At 50.7% G+C, this 23314-nt stretch overlaps 2 protein-coding genes across 2 annotated transcripts; both read right to left on the bottom strand.

Moving 5' to 3' along the window:
• Positions 1 to 4634: 4634 nt before the first annotated feature.
• MPC1 (mitochondrial pyruvate carrier 1) lies at positions 4635 to 22160 on the bottom strand. The gene is made up of 5 exons (XM_045080057.1): positions 21959 to 22160; positions 8310 to 8313; positions 6207 to 6303; positions 5424 to 5556; positions 4635 to 5077 (listed from the first exon to the last, which is right to left on the bottom strand). The coding sequence occupies exons 1-5, from the start codon at positions 22027 to 22029 to the stop codon at positions 5059 to 5061; spliced, it is 324 nt and encodes a 107-aa protein (XP_044935992.1). The 5' UTR covers positions 22030 to 22160; the 3' UTR covers positions 4635 to 5058.
• Positions 22161 to 23209, bottom strand: LOC123392145 (basic proline-rich protein-like). The gene is made up of 2 exons (XM_045080303.1): positions 23181 to 23209; positions 22161 to 22950 (listed from the first exon to the last, which is right to left on the bottom strand). The coding sequence occupies exons 1-2, from the start codon at positions 23207 to 23209 to the stop codon at positions 22161 to 22163; spliced, it is 819 nt and encodes a 272-aa protein (XP_044936238.1).
• Between the last annotated feature and the right edge of the window lie 105 nt (positions 23210 to 23314).

Below are 23314 nucleotides of genomic sequence, written 5' to 3'. Positions count from 1 at the left end.
AGCCAAAGGCAGATGCTTCACCGACTGAGCCACCCAGGCATCCCTCTTTGTCTGTATTTTTAAGTAAACAACTAGAGTCCCTAAAAGGTGGCAAGTACATAACTATGATCACTATACTCAAAGGGTATTTAATTGTGCTACAAAAGACATGAATAAAGCGTTTTGACTTCTTATGGGGAAAATTTCAGACAAACCCCTAGAGTTTGCTTTTCCCTAAGTCGCCTTTGCTTCCCTGTGGGATCTGCAGGTCCCCCGGAGACACATCTCCCGAGAACGTCCCCGAGCAAAGTGAGGCGCAGCCTCGCACGGTCAGAGGCGAGTCCCCGGAGAGGACTGTTCGAATTTCTGCAGTGCCAGCCTCGGTGTTGGGTCCACAGCGTGGTCTGTGGGAATGCTGGGCGCCGTGTTTACTGATGGAGAAAAGTCAGAAGGTGCCCAAGACAAAACGTCCAAGATTAAAAAGTCAAACTGGGTAGGTAGGTGCCGATACTAGAAATGAAAACAGTAAATGGCCGAGTTGCCTCGTTTAGCCCGAAGTCATCAGTCGGGAGAGACACGGATAGGGACGGAAACAGGAGCGCGCCTGAAGCAGGCTCCTGGCCAGTGCGGAGCCCGACGCGGGGCTCAACCCATAGTCCCAAGACCACGACCTGGGCCGAAACCAAGAGTGAGACGCCAAACCGATGGAGCCGCCCTGGCGCCCCGGGTTTTATTCCTTTAAATAGAAGCTCATTCTAGTTGTAAAAGTCACCTTAAACACACTACCCAAACCCGTGTTAACTGGATTTCAGTAAACAACTTTCTAGTCCTGTCTAAAAAAAATAAAAATTTTTTTAATGTAATTAAATGGGGGCGCCTGGGTGGCTCAGAGGGTTAAGCCTCTGCCTTTAGCTCAGGTCATGATCTCCGGTCCTGGGATGGGAGCCCCGCACTGGGCCCCCAGCTCAGCGGGGAGCCTGCTCCTCCCTCTCCCTGCAGCTCTCCCTCCTTGTGCGCTCGCTCGCTCTCTCTCTCTCTCTGTGTCAAATAAATAAATAAATAAAATCTTAAGGGAAAAAAATATATATGATTAAAAGTTTTTTCTCTAGCTAGGACTGGCGGGGGAGTGGGGGGAGAATTAGCTATAAAAAATAAACACAAGGGGCACCTGGGTGGCTCAGTGGGTTAAAGCCGCTGCCTTCGGCTCAGATCATGATCTCAGGGTCCTGGGATCAAGCCCCGCATCGGGCTCTCTGCTCAGCCGGGAGTCTGCTTCCCTCTCTCTCTCTGCCTGCCTCTCTGCCTACCTGTGATCTCTGTCTGTCAAATAAATAAATAAAATCTTTAAAAAAAATAAAAACCAACAACAAAAAACACAAAAAGCAGAATCACCCAAGTTGGTAAAACTGCATTAAATCTATGAAAATTCATGAGTCTATATTTATGCTCAAAAAAGAAAAAGCCACAAAAAAAAAAAGGTAAGAAAAACCAAGCCACAGTAATCCCTTGCACACGAAACAGCTTTTGCAGCAATCCCTTGCTTGTGAAATGCGGCGGAAGAGGAGAGAACCGGGCAGGTGTGTCCCGCCACCCCTATGGGGCTGCGTCTGTGTGTGACGTGAGTGGCCCTGGTGATGGGAAGCTGCACCTGCTGGCAGGGGGCAGGGGCTGGGAAGCCAACATTAGACCCCCACGGTCCCAGAACCGCTAGTTCCGGTGGGGCGGGCCCGTGGGGGCTGGTATGCTCGTGTCTGCTGCAGGCAGACGGGCTTTCAGGGTTAGGGGAGCTGTGAGGGCAGGTTCACAGGGAGCGTCCTGGGCCCGTGGGCTGCCGGACGTGGCTGGCTCCGCCCCGCGGTGAGGCAGATCGGACTCTCCTAGTAAAGCTTCTGGAACGTAGCTGTCAGTAGCTCGTCCTCGTGCAATGTTTCTGTCACTCTGGTTACATTCACCAAAACCGAGCCTGAACCCTGGGAGTCTGGTGAGACAGCCTGGCTGAGGTCCCCGAGTGAGGACAAGGATGGCCACTTCCCACGCAGACCCCTCCCACCGTGGCCGTCTCTCCTCTCGAGGCCCAAGGGCTCCAGCCCCAGTCACCAGGGCTTTGCTTTCGATCACATGGTCTCCCCGCTTGCCTCCCTCTAGAGCTGGAAAGGGAGCTCATCTTCAAGGCCACCGAGTGACTTCTAAGTAACGTGACCTCATGGGGACACGTGGGGACCTCACACCTAAGGCCTGGTGCTTCCTACCTCACTAGCCTGTAAACACCCCATCCAGAAGGATCCGGAAAACCTCTGCTGAGCCAAGCCGCAGGGGTAAAAGGTTGGGGAGCGACTGAGAGCAACAGCCAGGCCTCCCCCTATCGGGCGCCTGGGACGTGCGGCAGTGCTGAGCCAGGCTGAGCTGCGTGAGGGCAGATTAGGAAACAAAAGGCCGTTGATTCTCTGGTTTCCTCACTCTGGCCACCATAGCCAAGTGCAGCCCGGGCCAGGACTCCTGCTGTCTTGTGCCGACACGCCATATTCTACAGGAAGCACTGGACGATGGTCACCTCCACCCCACGAGGCTATCACAACAAGAAACGAGACGTCCGTGGAGCTGAAGCCACGAGTGCACTGACCTCGCCGGCTCGTGCCGACCTCGCCGGCTCGTGCCGACCTCACCTTGGGAGCTGGACACAGCGCGCCTGTGTCCTCACCGTCTTTGCTATCGGAAACTAAAGCGATTCTGAGTCTCGGCTGTAAAGAGAACACTCTATGTCTTACTGGGCTTCTCCAGGTAAGCCCAGTTGGGCCTCAAGCCAACCTGGGCCTGGCATCCCAGCGGTGGAGCGAGGACCCCTCTGCGGCCGGCCCCTGTGGCTGCTGCGTTCACAGCCCAAGTGCGGCTGTGGCCTGCCCTCTGGGGGGCTAAGGCTGGGAAAGGGCCGGAGCGCACCAACGTCGTGGAGGGCACTGCCCCGAGTGCAGAGCAGACGCCTCCCTTTGTGACCGCACCCAGCCCTGGCGAGCCAGCCTTTGCCAGGTCCTGGGAGGAAAGCGTAACAGCAGGAGCTGCCCTGGGCCTGAGTCCTGGGTGCGGGGAGAGGCGCGCAGCTCACCCCACGGGCTTCTCTCGACAAGGCCAGGACCTGGGGGCCAAAGACCCCGTTGTTGGGAGGAGGCTTTTGGCCAATGGTTATACACGAAAACCACAAGAACCCCGCTCTACAGACTCGCACACGGGTGCTGATGCTGGGGAGCCCAGGAACCCGCTCCCGGCAGTGGAACGGGACGGCCCCGCACCTTCTTACTGCCCCCCCCCCCCCCCGCCGTGAGCACTTCCTCCTCCTCCTCGTGCCTTCTCAGCTCACCCGCTCCCTCGCCTCGGCTCTGCGCAGAGAAGGCTGCGGCGAACTTTGGACGCTCGCAGGGAGCCGGGGACAAGATCAGTGTCCGGTGTGGGCCCCTTGCTCCTTCCTCAGCTCCCACGGGGCTCTGGGCACTCCGTCCTTGTCCTCCGCCTCCGCACACACTTTCCTCCCGAGAGCTTGTCCGGATTCCCCTGCAGGTCTCCCGCTCACCCCGGAGCCTGCTGGAGAGAAGTGACCTTGTGGGCCGCATACTTTCTCGTGATGTGTACAGGAGAGGCCCACTGAGGCAGCCTGCGGCCTGCACACTCACGTCACTGGGGCCCTTCCTGCTCTACTGTCTACACGGTCTGCACCACGCTCCCGTGGCCCCAGAGAAGGGGAGAGAGGCCCTCGCGCCCCAGCAGCGTGCGCGTGCCGGGCAGAGGCGGCTCTTCCACACTGATAAGAGAGAAGAATCCCAAACCACCAAAGCCACGCGATCTGGCGTGGGAGCAGGGACACGAGCAAAGGCCAAGAAGGTCTGAGCAGGTCCCTTCGACGCCCCTGTACAGTCTGGGTCTCTGACAAGCAACGGTACTTGAGTTAGGGTCAAAGGTGCTTTGTGAACTCCGGGAGGCCGGTCTAGCCTCTCGCCCGCCCGCGCCCCCCAGGCCCGCTGCGCAGCCACGAGCCTGAGGCACCAGGACGCATGCGGTGTCCCGGCGCAGCCGCTGGCCCACAAACGGGAGGCAGCACCTGTCCTCCTGCACCCCAGGCCTGTGTGGAGCGGGGCACGAGAGAGATGAGAATGAGAGACGAAAACGCTGTGTGAACAGCGTCACACCTGTAAAACGAAAGAAGTGACAGGAGAGAACCGACCAGGAGGGCGCACGCTCTGCCCACTTCTGCCTGCCGCCTCCGCGCGAGGCCACCCTTGCCACAGCGGACAGTCGGCAGTGCAACCGACCCTGCCCGGCGAAGTAAGGGGACTATCGAAGCGCTCACAGCCCTGTGAGCACACACATGGCGGCAGCCTTTGTCACGGGCCCCCTCCTACCACGTGTCCGTGCACGCAGTACCTGGACGGCCGGCGCCGGGCTGCGGCTCAGTTCCCGCGCCAGCTGCTCGGGCAGGCGTGGGGGGCCGCACTGGGGGACGCAGTATTGGGTTTGCCCCGAGGGTGATGGGCGGCGTGTCCTAGAGGCTGGCCCTCCAGCCATGGGGACACCTTCCCAGGAGCTCCAGGCTCTCATCCACAACGGTCTTCGCAGGGACATTACAGTTTCGCAGTTTCTCAACACACCAAGACACAGAGTCATACTCGTTTGATGAGTATTTAAATCATTTATTGCCATTAAGTTCCAGCACTTGTGGAGGCATGCCGCATGGAAGCAGAGACACGCTCTCGACCACTAGCAGGGACAGGGCCCGTGGCCAGCCGTCGGTGTCTAAAAATCCCAATTTCCTCTCTTCAGTTACTCATTAAGTAAATTCTACCAAGTAATATATGCATTACTGCAGATAAAACCATCACATGGACTCTTCATGAAGAGAAGGATATTCAGGGTGTGTAAGGCAGCAGAGAGTTGTTTTAGGGACTCTCAGCTATTTCTAGAAAAATTGGTTAGTAAAAATAGCATTCAGCTTATTTCCTCAGCAAGACTATTCTGAGGATGGAATCCGTGACTCAGCGGCACCGGCAAGGCCGTCCCTCCACACCCCTGGCTTCTCCTCTCCCGCTGGTAGGCTTATGCCTTTTTACTCATCCTGGAAATAAACACAAAGAAAGATCCAATGAGAAACAAATGTCACTGCCCGGCTCCAAGACCCTGGGTGGCATCGGGAAGACACCTTCGCATTTACTCCAGCTTCTCGGTTTATAAGAACAGTAACTAACGTTCCATGTCCGGTTAATCTGCGCTGCACTCACTGACCAATCAGTTTTAAATTCGGCAGCGCATTTTTTCCCCTTTCCAACGGCACATTTTTACTCAGAATCCGGTTCCCCCACGGCTAACATGATCTCTGCACACGCCGCTCACCGCCGGCTCGAGGTTTAGGTTTCATTCTCCCCAACTGCCCAAACCGTGTGACGGTGCCGGGAGCTGCTTACTCGTGCTTGATGAGGCGTGCTCCCTGAACGAGCTGCGCTACCTCGTTGGTGGCGTGGCAGGCGAACAGGAGCCAGTTTCGAGGCTGCACCTTGTAGGCGAATCTCATGAAGGTCAGTGAGTAGCAACAGAGGGCTGCCGGGACAGCAAAGCCAGGCGTGACTCACGGGCCAGCAGACTCCGAGCTGCTGTGATCACAGATCGGCGGCCCAGTCGCCTTCACCAGAAAGCGAATCTCTTTGCTACAACCTTCCCCAGACAACACACGTTGTTGCCTACACGGCCCCGCGACCGGGGAGCGCGCCCTGCCACTCCCTCTGCCGTCGGGGTTTTCCGTTAGCAAAGACTACAGGCGCGCGTTTGTTAGCTACCGCGGCTGTGGGCTCGAGCTGCTGCTTCTGCTCGCCCGGAGCTGTTCCCAACCCACCGTCTGAAACAACTGCTGCTTAATCCCCACAACAAGATTTTTAAGGTCAAATATCAGGATTTCAAATAAACTTAAGGGCACTTCTTCCAAGTAAAGTTCAAGAGGACACATTCTGCAGCTGCGTGGACTAGATCTGGAAGGCACACAGGACCCTGACACGTCCTGGGCGCGTATTTCCGAACAGCCCCGTTTCTCCCTCCCCGGAGCAAGCAGCACCGTGCAGGCCACCGTGCCTGTGCGTTACTTTCCGAGAGTGGCCGCGGCACCGCAGCTACAGCTGAAGAGCACACCCAGGAGCCTGTGACCCTGTAATTCCACGCGGTCAAGTCCTCCCCGTTATTCAAATCTGTGTCCTTACCAAACGTCATCCGCCCACTGATAATCTCTGGAGACTTTTTCATGTCATTGATGGCAGCAATGGGAAGACCCCAGTTGGCGACAGGGCCCCAGAAATGCTACAAAATGAGAGGAGAAGGAGACGGGTAAGGGGGCGGGAAGAGGAGGGGCGGGCTCCTTCCCGAACACCAGGAGCGACGCTGTGCGGGAACCTGACCTTCACGTGCAGGTGTACTGGTCAACGGCCGGCCGGCGAACGTCCGGGCACGGACTGTGCAAGGGTTTGCCCGGACTCGGCGGCTCTTCCAGGGTGAGCCCCGCGTCAGAAAGGAGCTGGCTGATCACCAAGGCCCCCGCCAGCTTCCAGATTACCTCGAGGTAATCTCAGTCCCACTCAGAGAACTTTAAATCAGATTAACTTCTTACCCAGTTCCCGCTGGCCACCACTTAAATCTCCTTACAACTATTCTCGGTAATATTATGTTTAAATCTCAAAAAACCTCTTTTTCAAATTTTCATTAAGATATTTGTCAAAATCTCTCCTAACGCCGATCCTAGATTGGAGATCATTTCTGAAGAAAGCATCTGTGAAGGGGAGAAGTGGCTTCCCAGCCTCTACGAGCTACATAGTTAGATCAGAGAGCTCGGAACCCCAGGGATACTAAGAAATTAAGACTGGAAGGTACTTTCAGAGTCACAGCAACAACCTATGTTTAGAGAAGTCTCAGTGGATTTTCACACTGTGATGGCAGCTGTCCCAGGACAGCAAAGCGATGTCACTCTAAGGCCATGTAAGTCAGTATCACGCTGTCAACGGCAGCGACAGCCAATCGATTTACGTTCTGAAGGTGAACCGAGTTCAGTGGCTTTTCCCATTAAACGAAAAAGGCTTTCATTAATGTACGATCTTCAATACTTGAACGCATGAAAGAAACCACCCCTTGTTGGCTCACCCCCTTTAGTGATCAGGCCACTCATCAGCGGCCCACTCCCGCCGTCAGGGCATTTCAGGCAAATTCAGACTGCTGAGTGCTTTTCTAACTTTGACCAGCACCGGCCAGGAGTCAGGAGTATCCGAAATTTCATGTAGAAGTAGCAAACAAGGGAAACGCAAGAAAAGCGACAACTACGTCTGGCCTACCAGGAGAATATTCTGTCGCGCTCACTTAACGCGCTGCACTGGAAGCAGGAGACCCAGGCCGCAAGGAGGTGCAAAGCGCAGAGCTCCCAGGCCCGCACACAAGGTATGACCTCGTGCATCAGACACAGCTGGTGTGAGGAATCTCGAAGGTTCTGGGGCTGGGGGCGGGTTGGGGGGGGCGCTAGTCAGTCCTCTTGTCTCCGGACATTATCTGAGGGAGACTCATGTGCTGGAACTGTAATTTCTTACGCCTGGACACGGAGTGGCTGCTCCCCACCCCCCACCAGAGCTCTGGAGAGCTCTGGAGAGCTCTGGAGAGGTCTGGAGCGGGAGGGTGCATCCCACAGCTCTGCTCTGTGCGTTGGTCCCAACATCTACCTTCTCGCGCACAGAGCTGGCGCTGGAACAGAGCCTGGAGAGTTTCTCCATGACCAGGCACAAAGGCGTCTCTGTCCACAGCTGGGGCCAAGGAGCAGGACCATGGCAGGATCTGGCACCTCAAGTAGCCCTGGGGGGCTTGGTTCACATGGTGGTATTCTAGGTTCTAGTTTGCGGCCTGTGACGTGTGAACAGAGCTCAGCAAGTTAGGGGAGATACACACACTTGTGATGATAAACACTGAGATACACCTGAAGCGGGTTTCTTAAAAAGTTCACAAAAGGTAAAAATGATCTCAAACAACAGTGTACGGAAAGAGGCGACTGTAGAACATGAAGAATTCATCCTTTCTATCGACTGCAAGCTTGAGTTCGCACGTCCCTGTTCGGAAACATGGGTTTGGTCCAGCTCAGCAGCCGGTGCACTGGTCCTGCCAGGAGTGAGCGCCCAGAGTGGACGAGAGCCCGCAAGGGGCCCCTGGGAGAGCCGCCAGCCACGGCGGCTGCGTCCACTAGCGCAAGCAAAGGAAGCCAGGCCTGCTGTCCGTAAGTCTGGCAGCGCACAAAGTCTGCAAGAGCCTAAAATAAAGTAGAGCAGTTCTCTTACCGTGCTATTTTGTGAGGCGTCCCCAAGGTTCAGACGGGAGAGATGTGGGGGGAAAAAAGAAAAGATTAGATGTTTTGGAAGATCACGGCTCTATCAGGCTACTTCAACCTCACCCGTGTGTTCAAGTTTCAGCAGCCAAACGACCAGCTGAGCCGCACACATTCCTAACAACAGCTCTGACCCAGCAAAACGAAACCTCTCCTTTACCCAGACAAGCGTAAGCCTGAGAGGGAAGCTGTCCCATGGAAATATAATGCAAGTCACTACCACGAGCCACATATGTCATTTCACAATTTCTAGAAGCCACATTAAAAGTAAAAAGAAACTACAGAATTGTGTTAGTTTATTCTAACCTGTCAAAAATAATTTAATTTGAACTGGTGCTCAACTAAAGCTTAGCAATGTGGCATTTCACATTCTGTCTTTGTACTAGGTGTCTGAGGTCTGGTGTCCTGACATCTGCGGCACGTGTCATTCGGCCTGGCCACGGGCTGGTGCTCTGCTGCCCTCTGCGGCTCACGGCGGCTACGCTCGGTGCAGGCTGGCGGGGCGCTCCTCTGGAAATGACCAGCTAGCGAGAGCACAGAGCTGCAGAACTCGAGGAACGCGGAGCCTTCACCATTTTGGCTAACAGGTTATCAACAGAACGAGAACCCCTAAAAACAGGTATATAATTTTACATTTTGTTCACTTCTAAGACTCTGGAACCTCAAACAGTGCCTGGCATTTTATAAGCATTCAGCAAGTCTTTGTTGAATGAATGAAAGAATAGTAAAAACTTACGACATTGTGTTCTTCTGAATGTTAAACTTGGTACCATTCAAAAATGCATCAAAAATTTTATGATGAATTACTTCTATTTCTGAAATGGCAATTCTTTTTGCAGGATATAGCTTAATTGTTTTTTCCAAATAAACTGATTTTGTACAAAATCTTAAAAGTTTAGGTACTGAGTTAATGAAATAAAATGATAAAATCTTTTATAAACACACATCCAATGGCTCTTTTCTCACCATTTTGACTTAGAGACCAAGAAGGTTCAAACTGCCAGCATGAAAATATCCACTGACAATGCTAATATAGTAATATTCTTCAAATAGTTTCTATTACGAAATATAAGAAGCCTAGAAAGAGCCTTTCGAGGTTAAGTGAATTTTTAGAACAGATTATTTTTCAACTGTGGTAAGAGATCATGTTACCAAGACTATCTCATACGAAGTCCAAACCGAGCAGGGTGCTTTGCGGCAGAAGTTGGGGATTGCCCTACAGGATCCCACAGCGTAATCTAGTAGACTGTGGACCACACTCACCAGCAGGGTCACTACTCTTTGCTGTTGTCAGTTTCAAAGGTAAAATTTAGTGATTTACCAGTTGCATGAAGCACCCTGTGCTCATCACATCACTTAACCTCCTTCATGCCCGTCACCCAGTTACCTCATCCCCCAAACCCTTCCCCTGTGGTAACCCTCAGTTGGTTCCCTATAATAAAGAGTCTCTTATGGTTTGTCTCCTTCTCTATTTTCATCTTTTATTATTTTTCCTTCCCTTCTTCTACGTTCATGTTTTGTTTCTTAAAGTCCACAGGAGTGAAATCATAGTCTTTGCTTTCTCTGACTGGCTTTTATTTCGCTTAGCATAATACACTCTAGTTCCATCCATGTCGTCGCAAAAGATGAGATTTCATTCTTCTTGATAGCTAAGTAATATTCCATTGTGTATATATACACAGCACCATTCATCTTCTTTATCTATTCATCTATCGATGGACATCATCTGGGCTCCTGTGGACATCACTGCTATAAACATTGGGGTGCAGGTGTCCCTTCAGATCACTGTGTTTGTATCCTTTGGATAAATACCCAGTAGTGCAATTACTGGGTCACTGAGTAGCTCTGTTTTTAACTTTTTGAGGAACCTCCATACTATTCTCCAGAGTGGCTGCACCAGCTTGCATTGGGTCATTGGGCAGCTGTTTTTAACTTTTTGAGGAACCTCCATACTATTCTCCAGAGTGGCTGCACCAGCTTGCATTCCCACCAACAGTGCAGGAGGGTTCCCCTTTCTCTGCATCCTCACCAACATCACCAAGTCAGGAAACAACTTGTTAATTTTAGTCATTTGAATGGTGTGAGGCGGTTATCTCACCATGGTTTTGATCTGTATTTCCTTGATGCCGACTGATGTTGAGCATTTTTTCATGTGTCTGTTGGCCATTTGTATGTCCTCTTTGGACAAATGTCTGTTCACGTCTTCTGCCCATTCCTTGACTAGAGATTTTTTTTTTCTTTCCTAGTTTCACTATTCTTAAAGCATCTTTGTTCAAGATCTGAACAAAGAACCAGATTTAATTAGCTATAAATTACCAGTGGCACATTTCTGCCATGAAAATACTTTAAAAGATGTAGTTTTAAAAATCTAAAATGTCAACTTGGAGATAATTCGGTTTTCAATTCAGGACTCTGTGAACTGTACAGCAATTCAAATGCTACCCTATTTTACAGCATGAAAATGCTTACACAAAAAAAGCTTATCTTCCAACCAAGAATATCCTACCCAGCTAAGTTATCATTCAGAATAGAAGGCAAGAGAATTTTCCAGACAAGCAAGAGCTAAAGAAGTTCATTACCATTAAATTAGCCTTATAAGTAATATGTTATTTGGTAATAAGAACATACACAAAAGAATAAATCTCACTGGAAAAATAAATATATAGTAAAGGTAAGTCAAATAACTACTTATAAAGCTAGTATGAAGGTTAAAAGACAAAAGTAGCAAAAATAACAATGATTACAGTAATTAGTTAAGGAACAAGATAAAAAGACATAAAATATATCAAAAATATAAATTAAGGGGGAGGGGTGCTGAGCTTTAGAATGAGATCAAACTTACAGTTGTTATCAACTGAAAACTGACTGTTACAGATACAGGTTGTTATATATAAGCCTCATGGTAACCACAGAGCAAAAACCTGGAGTAAATGACAAAAAAATAAAGAAAGGGAATTAAAACAGCAAAGGAAGACAGTGAGAGAACAGCGTAGCAGAGAACTACAAAATATCCAGAAAATAAGCAAAATGGCAAGAAGCATATACCAACAACGATTCCTTTAAATGTAAACAGACCAAATTCTTCAATCAAAAGAATAGCTGAATCAGTTAAAAAAAAAAAAGATTCATCTATATGCTATCTACAATATGCTTTTGATGTAAGAACACACACACTAAAATGAAAGGATAGAAAAAGTTTCCACACAAATGGAAACCAAAAGAATGGAGTTATCTATACTGATATCAGAAAAAATAGACTTTAAAACAAAGACTGTAATAAGAGTGTTACATAATGGTAAAGGGGTTAATCCAACAAGGGGACATAATAGTTGGGACACAGGAGCATCTAAATATATAAATATGTAAAGCTAATGTGCACATGCCTAAAGGGTGACACAGCCACCAACTTAATAATAGCAGAGGACTTAAATACCTTGCTTATATCAATGGATAAATCATCCAGATAGGGGCACCTGGGTGACTCAGCGGGTTAAGCCTTCAGCTCAGGTCATGATCTCAGGGTTCTGGGATCGAGCCCTGCATCAGGCTCTCTGCTCAGCAGGGAGCCTGCTTCCCCCTCGTTCTCTGCCTGCCTCTCTGCCTACTTGTGATCTCTCTCCCTCAGTCAAATAAATTAATAAAATATTTTTTAAAAATCCAGATAAAATTGATCAGAACATTGGCCTTCACTGACAAGTTAGACCACCTGAAGGTAACAGATACATATAAAGAACACTTCATCCAAAAGCAACAAAATATATATTCTTCTTAAGTGCACATGAACATTTTCCAAGACAGATCATATATTAGGTCACAAAACAGGTCTTAATAAATCTAAGATTGAAACCCAGCATCTTTTCCAACCATCATGATATGAAACTAGAAATTAATTACATGAAGAAAGCTAGAAAACTCATAAATATATGGAGATTAAACATGGTACTGAGTAACTGATAGGTCAAAGAAGAAATAAAAAATGTCTTGAGACAATCGAAGATGGAAATTTATCATACCAAAATTTAAGGGCTGCAGCAAAAGCAGTTCTACAAAAGAAGCTAAAAGCAGTAAAAGCCTACTTCAAGAAACAAGAAAAGTCTCAAACAACCTAACATACTTCGAGGAACTATAAAAAGAACAAAAGAAGCCCCAAGTTACTGGGGTTATTTTGAAGAAAATAACAAAGATTAGAGCAGAAATAAATGAAATTGGAACCAAAAAAGAGCCAGACACACCAAGAAAAAAAGAGGGAACTCCAATAAAACCAAAATGAAAGAAATACTAGAAGTGATACCACGGCAATACAAAGGACTGTAAGAGACTACTATGAGTAATTGTACACCAACAAACTAGACAACCCAGAAGAAATGGATGAATTCCTAGAAACACAGAACCTACCAAGACTGAATCATGATAAAACAGAAAATCTGAACAGATTACTAGTGAAGGGGCTGAAATCAGTGATCAAAAACCTCCCCACAAACAGAAGTCAGGACCACAGAGCTTCCCGAGTGAACTCTACCAAATATTCAAAGAAGAATCAATACCAATCCCTTTCAAACACTTCCAGAAGCTAGAAGAGGGGAGAACTCTTAGAAAACCATTTTCCAAGGCCAGCACCGCCCTGATACCAAAGAGAAACAGGGTGCCGTACAGAAAGGGAAATTACAAGCCAATATCCCTGATGGACACAGATGCAAAAATCCTCAAATACGAGCAAACCAACTCAACAATACGTTAGAAGGAGCATCCACTCTGATCAGTGAGATTTATCCCCGGGCGTCTAGGATGGTTTGGCATCCACGCATCAGTGTGCTATATTCCACACTACACCACATCAACAAAGTGAAGGCCACAAAAAATATGAGCATCTCAACAGATGAGATGGCAAGAAGCATATACCAACAACGAAGGAAGAAAAATTGACAAAACTGAGTACCCATTTATGATACTAACTCTCAATAAAGGAGAAAGAAAGACTGCACTGATAAAACAGCAACTGGACATAATAAAGACACATAAAACAAGCACACAGCTCACGCCACACTCAACGGTGAAAAGCTGAAAGCTATTCCTCTAAGGCTGGAAACAAGGATGTCTGCTCTCACCACTTATTCCACATATACTGGATGTCCCAGCCAGAGCAATTAGGGAAGAAAAAGAAAGGACACTGAAATTAGAAAGAAACTAAAACCGTCACCATTTGTGGGGCCCCTGGTTGGCTCAGTTGGTAGAGCACATGACTTTTGATCTTGACCTTGTGAGTTCCAGCCCCATGTTGGCTGTAGGAGATTATTTAAAAATAAAATCTTTAAGGAGCACTAGGTCCTCAGTTGTTTAAGTGCCTCTTGATTTTGCCTCAGGTCATGATCTCAGGGTCGTGAAACTGAACCTGGAGAAGGGCTCCACACTCAGCAGGGACTCTGCTTAAGTTCTCCTCCCCTTCCCTCTGCCCCTCATCCTGCTCCTGTGTTCCTTCTCGGGTAAATAAATCTTAAAAAAAAAAAAAAAAAAGATCTTGGGGGGGAAACTGTTACTATTTATGGTTAATGTGTTATAAAGTAGAGCCCGGGAGACTCCACCAAAAAATGCTACACAAATTTAGTAAAATTACAGATTATAAATCAGTATACAGAAATCTGTTGTTTCTTTACAATAATAAACTATCTGAAAGAAATTGAGAAAATAATCCCATTTATAATTGCATCAAAAAAATAAAATACCTAGAAATAAATTTAATCAAGGAAGTGAAAGACCTGTATGTTGAAAACTATAAGATATTAACCAAAAAAAAAAAAAAAAAAAAAAAAAAAAAAACTAAAGATGACACAAGGAAACACAAAGCCATTCCATGCTCAGGGATGGAAGAACTAATATTGTTAAAATATTCATACTACCCAGCAACAGAGCCAATGAAAGCCCTATCAAAATCCCAATGGCATTTTTCACAGAAATAGAATAATCCTAAAATTTGCATGGAATCATAAAAGACCTTGAACAGGCAAAGCAATTTTGAAAAAGAACAAAGCTGGAGGCATCAGGCTTCCTGATTTCAATCTATATAACAAAGATGTAGAATTAAAACTGTAGTACTAGCATAAAAATGGACAGAGCTTGGGGCGCCTGGGTGGCTCAGTGGGTTAAGCCTCTGCCTTCAGCTCAGGTCATGCTCTCAGGGTCCTGGGATCGAGCCCCAGTGCCAGGCTTTCTGCTCAGAGGGGAGCCTGCTTCCTCCCCCCAGCCGTCCCACCGCCACCTGCCCCTCTGCCTACTTGTGATCTCTTGCTCTCTGTCAAATAAATAAAATTTTTTAAAAAATTAAAAGTTAAGTGTTTGTCGCTCTCGCCAGCAAGAACGACCCGGAGCCAGGGAGTGACAAGCCTGCGAATCTTTATCGTCCCTCACCCGGATGTTGACCCTCTTTATACCCCCTCTCCTCCCATCAGCAGGCTGTACCCGGGAAAGGGAGCTGATCAACACTTAGCATGATAAAAGGCACGCAGTGTCCTCGGGCTTCCTGTTCTGGGCATGGCCGATCATCATTCAGGTGGTGCGCAGGTGACCTGCCTGACCGCAGGCACCGTGTTGCGTATTATGTACGTAGCTGCCCCCGACAAGTGTTGGCAAAGACGGGCATGTCAACTGGTTGTGCACTATTGGTGGGAATGTCACTGGTGTGGCCACTGTGGGACACAGTACGGAAGTCCCTCAAAAACCTAACCCTTAAGTCAGTATGACCCCAAATTCCCCTTCTGGGTATTTGAAGAAAGCTAAGACACTAATTTGAAAAGATATATACACCCCATGTTCACTGAGGCATTATTTACAACAGCCAAGATAGGAAAACCATCTCACTGGCCCCGATGGATGGATAAAGAAGCCGTAGTGCGTGTATACGAGGGTATTACTGAGCCGTGAAGAACGAATCGGACCATTTGCAACAATGTGGAAGGACAACAAGAGCACTGTGCTACGTGAAGTCAGTCGGAAAAGACAAATACTGCGTATCTCTCTTGTATGTGGAATCTTCAGAAACACACACTCAGTGGGTACTGAGAACGGATGGGTGTTACCAGAGGCAGAGACTGGGCGATGCAGGAAACGGGTGAGCTGTTTTGTTAGAATTTAAATAAGTTGAAGAAAAATTCAAAAAGAATGTAATGTTGATGATTTAAAACATGATTTAATGACTGTAAAACACTCAGGATAGGGTCACTCTAAATACTGGCAGGTACAAAACTCCACAACTCAACATTCCTTAATTCCATGTCACTTGTCCAAACCATGAACCAACTACTAACTCAGGAAATCGCAAATCCGTATTTTTGCATTTTATCAGAGCCACGCGAGTGAAAAGGGGTATGAGTATCTGTTCCAAGGAACGATAAATTTTTAAGCAACACACAAACTTCAGTTTCGGGAGAGTTATGTAAAACTGTAATAAAGAAATATCCCTGGTTTTGGGGCCCCTGGGTGGCTCCATCGGTTGAATGTCCCACTCTTGATTTCGGCTCAGGTCATCATCTCGGGGTTCTGAGAAGCCTGGAGATGGGCTCCCTGCTCAGCGCAGAGTCCGCCTGAGACCCTGTCCCTCCTCCCCCACCCCCGGGCCCCGCACCGGTGTGCACGCGTGCTCTCACATCAATCAATCTTAAAAAAAAAAAAAATACCCTTGATTTTCTATTTGGTATGCTGCCTTTATGTACATGAAGGTTAAAACAAACAAAAAAAAAGTATAAGGGTCTTTCTTCTCGTGTTCAGTTACACCCTTAACTCTCAGGAGGAAACTGAACCGTCCTGGCAGAGGATGATGGTGGAGGTGATGGACAGCCACTGTGTGGTTCCAAACAAAACCAAACTCCCAAAACTTTTCCTTGTTTTTCTCATTAATTTGGAAGTGGCTGTTGGGTTCGAGACTTCTTCTAAGCTCATTTTTATCTTCATAATATCTCCTGAACACTGCGAATCTGAGCTTCTCATTTTCCTAGAATTACGGACAGTAACTGTTCGGTTTCTCTGAAAGCACCGTTAGTCCCTGTCCCTGGTCATTTGCTTAGATAGTACGAAGGGAATCCAAGTGACAGGCTCGCAGTCTACTAACTGGACGACGGAAACGACCTCTGGGAACTGGACGGTGCGGGCAACAGGGCTCTCGTATGGCCAGTTCTGCTTCAACTCCATCTGCTGCATGAAATGTCTAAAGGTCAGTCACACGGCGGGGAAGGGAAGCCGGCAGCAGGGCACCGGGGGCAGAGGGGCAGAGAGAAGAGGCACAAAGCACCTTTCACCTTACTTCTTTTTTAAAAGATGTTATTTATTTATTTATTTAAATGAGAGAGAGAGAGAGAGAGACAACGAGTTGGGGTCAGGAGCAGAGGGAGAGGAGAGGGGCAAGTGGACTGTGCGTTGAGCACAGAGCCCGACAAAGGGCTCAGTCTCAGGACCCTGAGATCAGGACCTGAGCTGAAGTCAACCGTCGGATGCTTAACTGACTGAGCCCACCCGAGCGCCCCGACCTTACTTCTTTTTGAAACCACTCTGTGCACTGCTATTCTCCTCTGAACCCTAACCCGACTTCCCCGCTGTGGCTCCGTGAACTTGGTGTCCAGAGGCCTCAAGTTCGGACTAGATATCACTTCCTCGCGTGGCGAGTGAGGGCTGGCCTATCAGACGCCTAAGGTCTGTCCCAGGGGCGCTCTTCTATCGCTCAGGAAGGGGTCCCTGTCGTCCTACGGCCACTTTTCACCTAGGTAGTAAAGAGAGATCCTTAAAGCTTTCCTGAAAACAAGGAGTTAAAATTAGAACAGCATTCCTTATTAACTAAAGACTATCCCTGGCAAACACCCCATTAATTTCGGATTTCTAAGTGTGCTGACAGACTGATGAACGTAAAATCCTCCATGATCTAGGTTCTGCTTAAGAAACCACCCTCCACACGTGCACATCCGAACACATACGTGCACGCATCCGCCCGCTCGCAGGGAGGCTCCGTCCGCAGAGTGAGCCTGCAGACCACTGCGGGCCCTGCCACGGACGCACTCGTCCCGCCTCAGCACCCTTCGATCTCACTGGTCCTTCCCGACCCAAACTCAGGACAGCGAGGAATGACAGGAGCAGCAAAAGCAGAAAGAGCTATCTTCTTTTACTCCATTAAGAAGGCATATGGAGAAATAATCACACACACACACACACAAAACATAGGGGGTGCCTGTGACTCAGTCAGTCGAGCGCACGACTCTTGATCTCAGGGTCATGAGTTCGAGTCCCACATTGGGTGTGGAGATTACTTAAAAAAAAAAAAAATAGTAGAGATCCAGGAAGTTCTTGATTCAAGATCCTCACTAAGGTAGAAATCGTGAGAGGAAGGGCGCCCTGGGTGGCTTAGGTGTTAAGCATCTGCCTTCGGCTTGAGTCACGATCCCAGGGTCCAGGGATCGATCCCCGCATCAGGCCCCCTGCTTGGTGGGGATCCTGCTTCTCTCCCTCTCCCACTCCCCCTGCTTGTGTTCTCTCCTCTCTGTGTCTGTCTCTGTCAAATAAATGAATAAAAATCTTAAAAAAACAAAACAAAACCGTGAGAGGGAGATGGAAGGCACCGGGAAGAGCACCAGAACCAGGGAACGAAGCACGGATCATTACTTCTGTCAAGCACTATGCCATGTTGGCAAACAGCTACCAAAGCACAAGAGGTGAGTAACTGCCCAGGACACCGTGAAAGATCACCAGGGCTAGTGTTCTAACTCATCATTCGGGTTTAATAACACTACCGTAAACCACTTCTAGTAAAAATTGTCAGAAATTACTTGGTATTATTTAATATTAAAACCCTATTGAAGGGATCCCTGGCTGGCTCAGTTGTTAAGTGTCTGCCTTCAGCTCAGGTCATGGCCCCAGGGTCCTGGGATCGAGCCCTGCATCGGGCTCCCTGCTCGGCAGAAGTCTGCTTCTCCCTCTCCCAGGCTTGTGTTCCCTCTCTCGCTGTCTCTCTCACGGTCATAAAATTAAAAATCTTTAAAAGAAAAAAAAAACACCTATTTAGTTGTGCCCGGTTATCCTGGTAATGCCTTTTACAACTGTTTTCTTCCATGTGTGGAAGTGTGGCTCCAATCAAAGTCCACACCACGTACAGTCAGAGCCCGTTTCTGTCCTTACCTTCTGTTTCTCTGTGGAGAAAATCAACATCTCAAAATACACCCTGAGGGATGCCTGGCATTTGAGCAGGTAGAGCACAAGCTCTGCTTCTCAGGGTTATGAGCTAAAGCCTCATGTCGGGTGTAGAACACTCTTAAAAATAATTTTTTTTTTAAGATTTTGTTTATTTATTTGACAGAGAGAGAGATCACAAGTAGGCAGAGAGAGAGAGGGAAGCAGGTTCCCCACTTAGCAGAGAGCCCGATGCGGGGCTCGATCCCAGGACCCTGAGATCATGAACTGAGCCGAAGGCCGACGCTTAACCCACTGAGCCACCCAGGTGCCCCACTTAAAAATAAATTCTTAAAAAGAAAAAAATACATTCGAAAATCCACTTTAGTAAGAAAGATATTTCAACCTTACTCATAAAATGTGACTGATTCAAGTTTAAAATATCTCTATAAAATGACTTTAAATTTTTGCTAAAACATTCAACTTTGTTATTAAAATAGTTTTTAAAATTCTAGAACAGGGTGCCTGGGTGACTCAGTCATTATGCATCTGCCTTTGGCCAGGTCATTATCCCACAGCCCTGGGATCGAGCCCCACATCAGGCTCTCTGCTCAGCAGGAAGCCTGCTTCTCCTTCTCCCATTACCCCTGCTTGTGTTCCCTCTCTTGTGCACTTGCGCTCTCTCTCTCTCTCTCCCTCTTCCGCCCTCTCTGTTAAATAAATAAAATCTTTAAAAAAATGAAATAAAAAACAAAATTCTAGAACAGCTTTAATTTAGAAATAGCTCTAGATCCCTTCAGTAGGCTGTAAATAAATCCAGATCTTCAGCTGGCAGGGAGTGCAAAGTGGATAGAACAAGTTACTGAGGTGAGAAGAATCATGTCTGATCCGGAAGAGGGACACAAGTAAGTTTTCTTCTTTATGCTTCATTCTGCTTCACAAAAGCACAGCAGGGCTGTGAGCCAGAAGCTTGGAAGAACACAGAGGGAAAACTTTCCTCTGGTAAGCTCTAGGAGAAAGAGTTTCTCTTTCCAGGAGAAAAAGCTTAAATAAAGAAAGATGCTGGGGGGAGGTCTGGATACGAGCCTCAAACCACCCTCCAACACTGGCAGTGCTGGCAGGAAATCCCACTGTTCCAAGAATGGTATCGAACTCAAGCCTGGATGTCACCCCACATACCCAGTTCACAAAAGTGATTCCAGGTAAAAAATCACCAAGTTTTAGGCCTCACACTTAAGATTTTTAACTTTATCCATTAAAAGTATACAATGTTTCTGCTCTCACACAGAAAATAGCAGAGTGTAAACTGAACAGTGATTTGGAGTTTCCGAATATCTTCACATCCCTCATGCCGTTTAATGTTCTTAAGAACCCAACCAGAGGGCGCCTGGGTGGCTCAGTGGGTTAAGCCGCTGCCTTCGGCTCAGGTCATGATCTCAGGGTCCTGGGATCGAGTCCCGTATCGGGCTCTCTGCTCGGCAGGGAGCCTGCTTCCTCCTCTCTCTCACTCTCTGCCTGCCTCTCTGCCTACTTGTGATTTCTCTCTGTCAAATAAATAAATAAAATCTTTAAAAAAAAAAAAAAAAAGAACCCAACCAGATAAGGCATCATCATTAAACCCATGTCATAGTAACAGGTCCACTGGGATTGGACTTGCTTGTGATCCACTGGTTAGGAGCAGTTCTTCTGTCTGGGGCCCTAGCAGGCAGCTCTCTTCCTGGACACTGCAATTCTCTGCTTTTCCTCATTACTCAGAGCCTAACTCAAAGTAACACCGGAAAAAGTATGTACATACTAAGCCACATGATGTTCGTCTTAGGAAAAGAGGTTAGGCTGTATGTCAAAGTCAAAGTATTTCACGGAAAAGCCTGCCTCTCAGAAACAAATCCACTAGAGGAAAAAAGAAAAAGAAATAGAAAATAATCGTAAAAATAGTAATAGAAATAAAAAATAGGAAACCAAACTCTCTTCCTGGAAAATACACTTAAACTAGTCCTATTATTACGCAATTCCTATTATTACTTTACATAACACTGCTACAAATGTTAGGTAACCATCGGTATTTTTTTTAAATGAGTAAGAGTAACTGGTTGACTCTTAATTATTCTATACAATTTTGTCCTTAGCTGAACCTAAAGACTAGGAAGACTCCGAAGCAGGAAGCGTGCGAAGCAGAGGCAGTGTCCACAAGGCAGGGGAGGCTGGCCGCAGGGACGAAGCACAGACCCCCGCACTACTCCGTGCTCAGACTTCCCCAACACCGACAGGGAACTCATTCCTCAGTTGTCTGACAAACAGCCCCGCTGCACAGCACTAAACACGGGTTCACTAACCACAGTGCCTTTCAAGTACAAAAGCTCCCCGGCTGGAGAGTCAGGAGTGAAGCTGGTTTCCAAACGCACTGCACCCACCACGTGAGCCGGCATCACCTGTCTCAGCCGCGCCGTGAGGTCGGCGTAAACAGCATCTGCCCAAAGCCCAGGCCTTTCAATCAATCCTTTCTACACGGGCAAAAATCCGGCTGCCCTCACACCGCGGCTCTGCACGGTTCCCGGACGTCTGTCTCCCCGGGCGGCAGGACTCGCCTCCCGACACACCACTGGCTACTGAAAACACGGACAGACGGACAGACGGACGAAACAGGGCACCACCCCTCACCAGGTTTTAAACCACGACCCAGGAAAACCAGAAACCATGCCCCTAAGAGAAGCTACTCAGAACCGCTGCAAGGTCACAGCGAGCGTTCGGCAGTAACCGCCGGCGCCCCAAGGGGCGGGTGGAAGCCAACCAAGTGTCCTCGGGCCTCCCACCCGCCGGAGCCTGACACTCCGACCGGACAGAAGTCCAGCGAGAGCGGGCGCGGCCTCGGGGACACTCCGGCTCGGTCGGCAGAACAGCCGATGCACAGCGGCGCCGCCTGACGCCCCTCGGCTCACACGGGTCCCGGAACCCCGAAAACCGGAGGGCGGCCGGGACGCAGCCCCGCGCTCCGCAGCAGCCCCCGCAGCCCCGCAGCAGCCCCCGCAGCCCCCGCAGCCCCGCGCTCCGCAGCAGCCCCCGCAGCCCCCGCGCTCCGCAGCCCCCGCGCTCCGCAGCAGCCCCGCAGCCCCGCGCTCCGCAGCCCCGCAGCAGCCCCCGCAGCCCCGCGCTCCGCAGCGCCCCCCACCGGCGCCCGCCAGCCCCGCGTCCCCGCACCGCCACCGCACACCTCGGCGCGCAGCCGCGGGACCGGTGCCCCGAGCCCGGCCCGCCGCCGGGGACTTGGCGCCTTCCCGCCAGGAAGCCGCGCCGGGGGCGAGGGTCCTGCCACAGCCCGGCGGCCCCCCGCCCCCGCCCGGCCACGGCCGACCCCCGCCCCGCCGCCCGCCCGCCGCGCCCTTGTGACTCCGCGTCCCGGGCGGCGCGGACCCGACCTCCGGGAGCCCTCGCTGGTGCCGGGCTCCGGCCCGGGCGGCTCGTCACCTCATGAGGTAGTCCCGGAAATCCTTGCTCCGGACATAGTCCGCCGCCTTCCGCACCAGCGCGCCCGCCATGGCCGCGCCCGACTCCAGGCCGCCCGCGCCGCCCGCGCCCGCGCTCCTCGGAGCCCAGTGACACCCGGCCCAGCGGACAGCGCGGACGCCGCACCCGCTCGCGGGCCCGCCTCACGACAGCCGGCTCCGCCTTACGGCCGCGCCGCGCCGCCCGGCTCTCGGCCTATGGGAGGACGCAGGGCGGGAGGCGGCGGCGCGGATTGGCTGGCTTGCGCCGCACACCGTCGCTCCGCCCCTCCGCGGCTCGGGGGCGGGGCCTGATGCCGTAAAATGGCCGGAGGCGGCGGGGGATTGGTTGGCGGTCGCTTCTGGCGCGGCCGCCGCGGTGCCGCCGAGACGGTGCCCCCGCGTGTGGGGCCGCGTCCTCGCAAGGGCACCTTGGCGCGCCGGGAGCGCAGGGGTGGGGACGCGCGGCGGCGTCGCCTCGGGGCGGGAAGGCGGGAGGCTTCGGTGGTTCGGCGCTTCGCAGGCCCGTGCGGGACGGTCGGGTCCCGGGAGCTGCCTCTGGTGGGGGCGCGGGGGCCGCGCGGTGGGCGCCGCCGACGGGGGCGGAGATCGGAGCCACCGCCCGGGCGCAGGGCGGGGCTGGCACGGACCACGGGCAGGCCGGCGGCGCAGACGTGTGCTGGGGCCGAGCCGCGGGCTTGTGCAACTCCACTTGCGCAGCGTGGATTTATTGCGCTCTCCGGCGCCCTGCGCGGGCCCTGAGCCGCAGGGGGGGGGTCCGAACCGCAGGGGGTTCGGAGCTGCAGGGGGTCCGAGCCGGAGGGGGGTCCGCGCTGCAGGGGTCCGAACCGCAGGGGTTCGGAGCTGCAGGGGGTCCGAGCCGGAGGGGGTCCGCGCTGCAGGGGTCCGAGCTGCAGGGGGTCCGAGCCGGAGGGGGGTCCGCGCTGCAGGGGTCCGAACCGCAGGGGTTCGGAGCTGCAGGGGGTCCGAGCCGGAGGGGGTCCGCGCTGCAGGGGGGTCCGCGCTGTAGGGGTCCGAGCCGCAGGGATCTGAGCCAGGGGCGCTCGGTGCAGGAACGTGGGGAGGGAAGGGTCCGGCCCGGCAGCCGAATGGGATCGGAGTTTGGGAGCTGGGCTTTCCCCGCGGCTTCAGGGGCCGCCGTGAGCAGGACTTCGTGTTAATAACGGTCTCCGCCACATCAGTACGGAGCGGCGGCGCCTGGGGGCTCAGCCATGATCCCGGGTCCCGGGGTGCAGCCTGGGGTAGCGCTCCCGGCTGGGCGGGGAGCCTGCTTCTCCTCGCCGGCCGCTCCCCCTGCCTGCGCGCGCCCTTTTTCGCG

The sequence above is a fragment of the Mustela putorius genome, unplaced genomic scaffold, assembly GCF_011764305.1.
Source record: "Mustela putorius furo isolate JIRA1106 unplaced genomic scaffold, ASM1176430v1.1 tig00000450_pilon_pilon_pilon, whole genome shotgun sequence".
Taxonomy (NCBI): domain Eukaryota; kingdom Metazoa; phylum Chordata; class Mammalia; order Carnivora; family Mustelidae; genus Mustela; species Mustela putorius.
The sequence above is the reverse complement of the archived record's forward strand: the minus strand, read 5'-3'. Positions and strand labels throughout refer to the sequence as shown.

Coding starts and splice junctions, on each gene's coding strand:
- MPC1 (XM_045080057.1), bottom strand. CDS start 22,029: ATGGCGGGCGCGCTGGTGCGGAAGGCGGCGGACTATGTCCGGAGCAAG. Junction 5,557..6,206: donor CAGTGGGCGGATGACGTTTG/GTAAGGACACAG, acceptor CTGTCCCGGCAG/CCCTCTGTTGCTACTCACTG.
- LOC123392145 (XM_045080303.1), bottom strand. CDS start 23,209: ATGGCTGAGCCCCCAGGCGCCGCCGCTCC. Junction 22,951..23,180: donor CCCCCAGGCGCCGCCGCTCC/GTACTGATGTGG, acceptor GACCCCCTGCAG/CTCCGAACCCCTGCGGTTCG.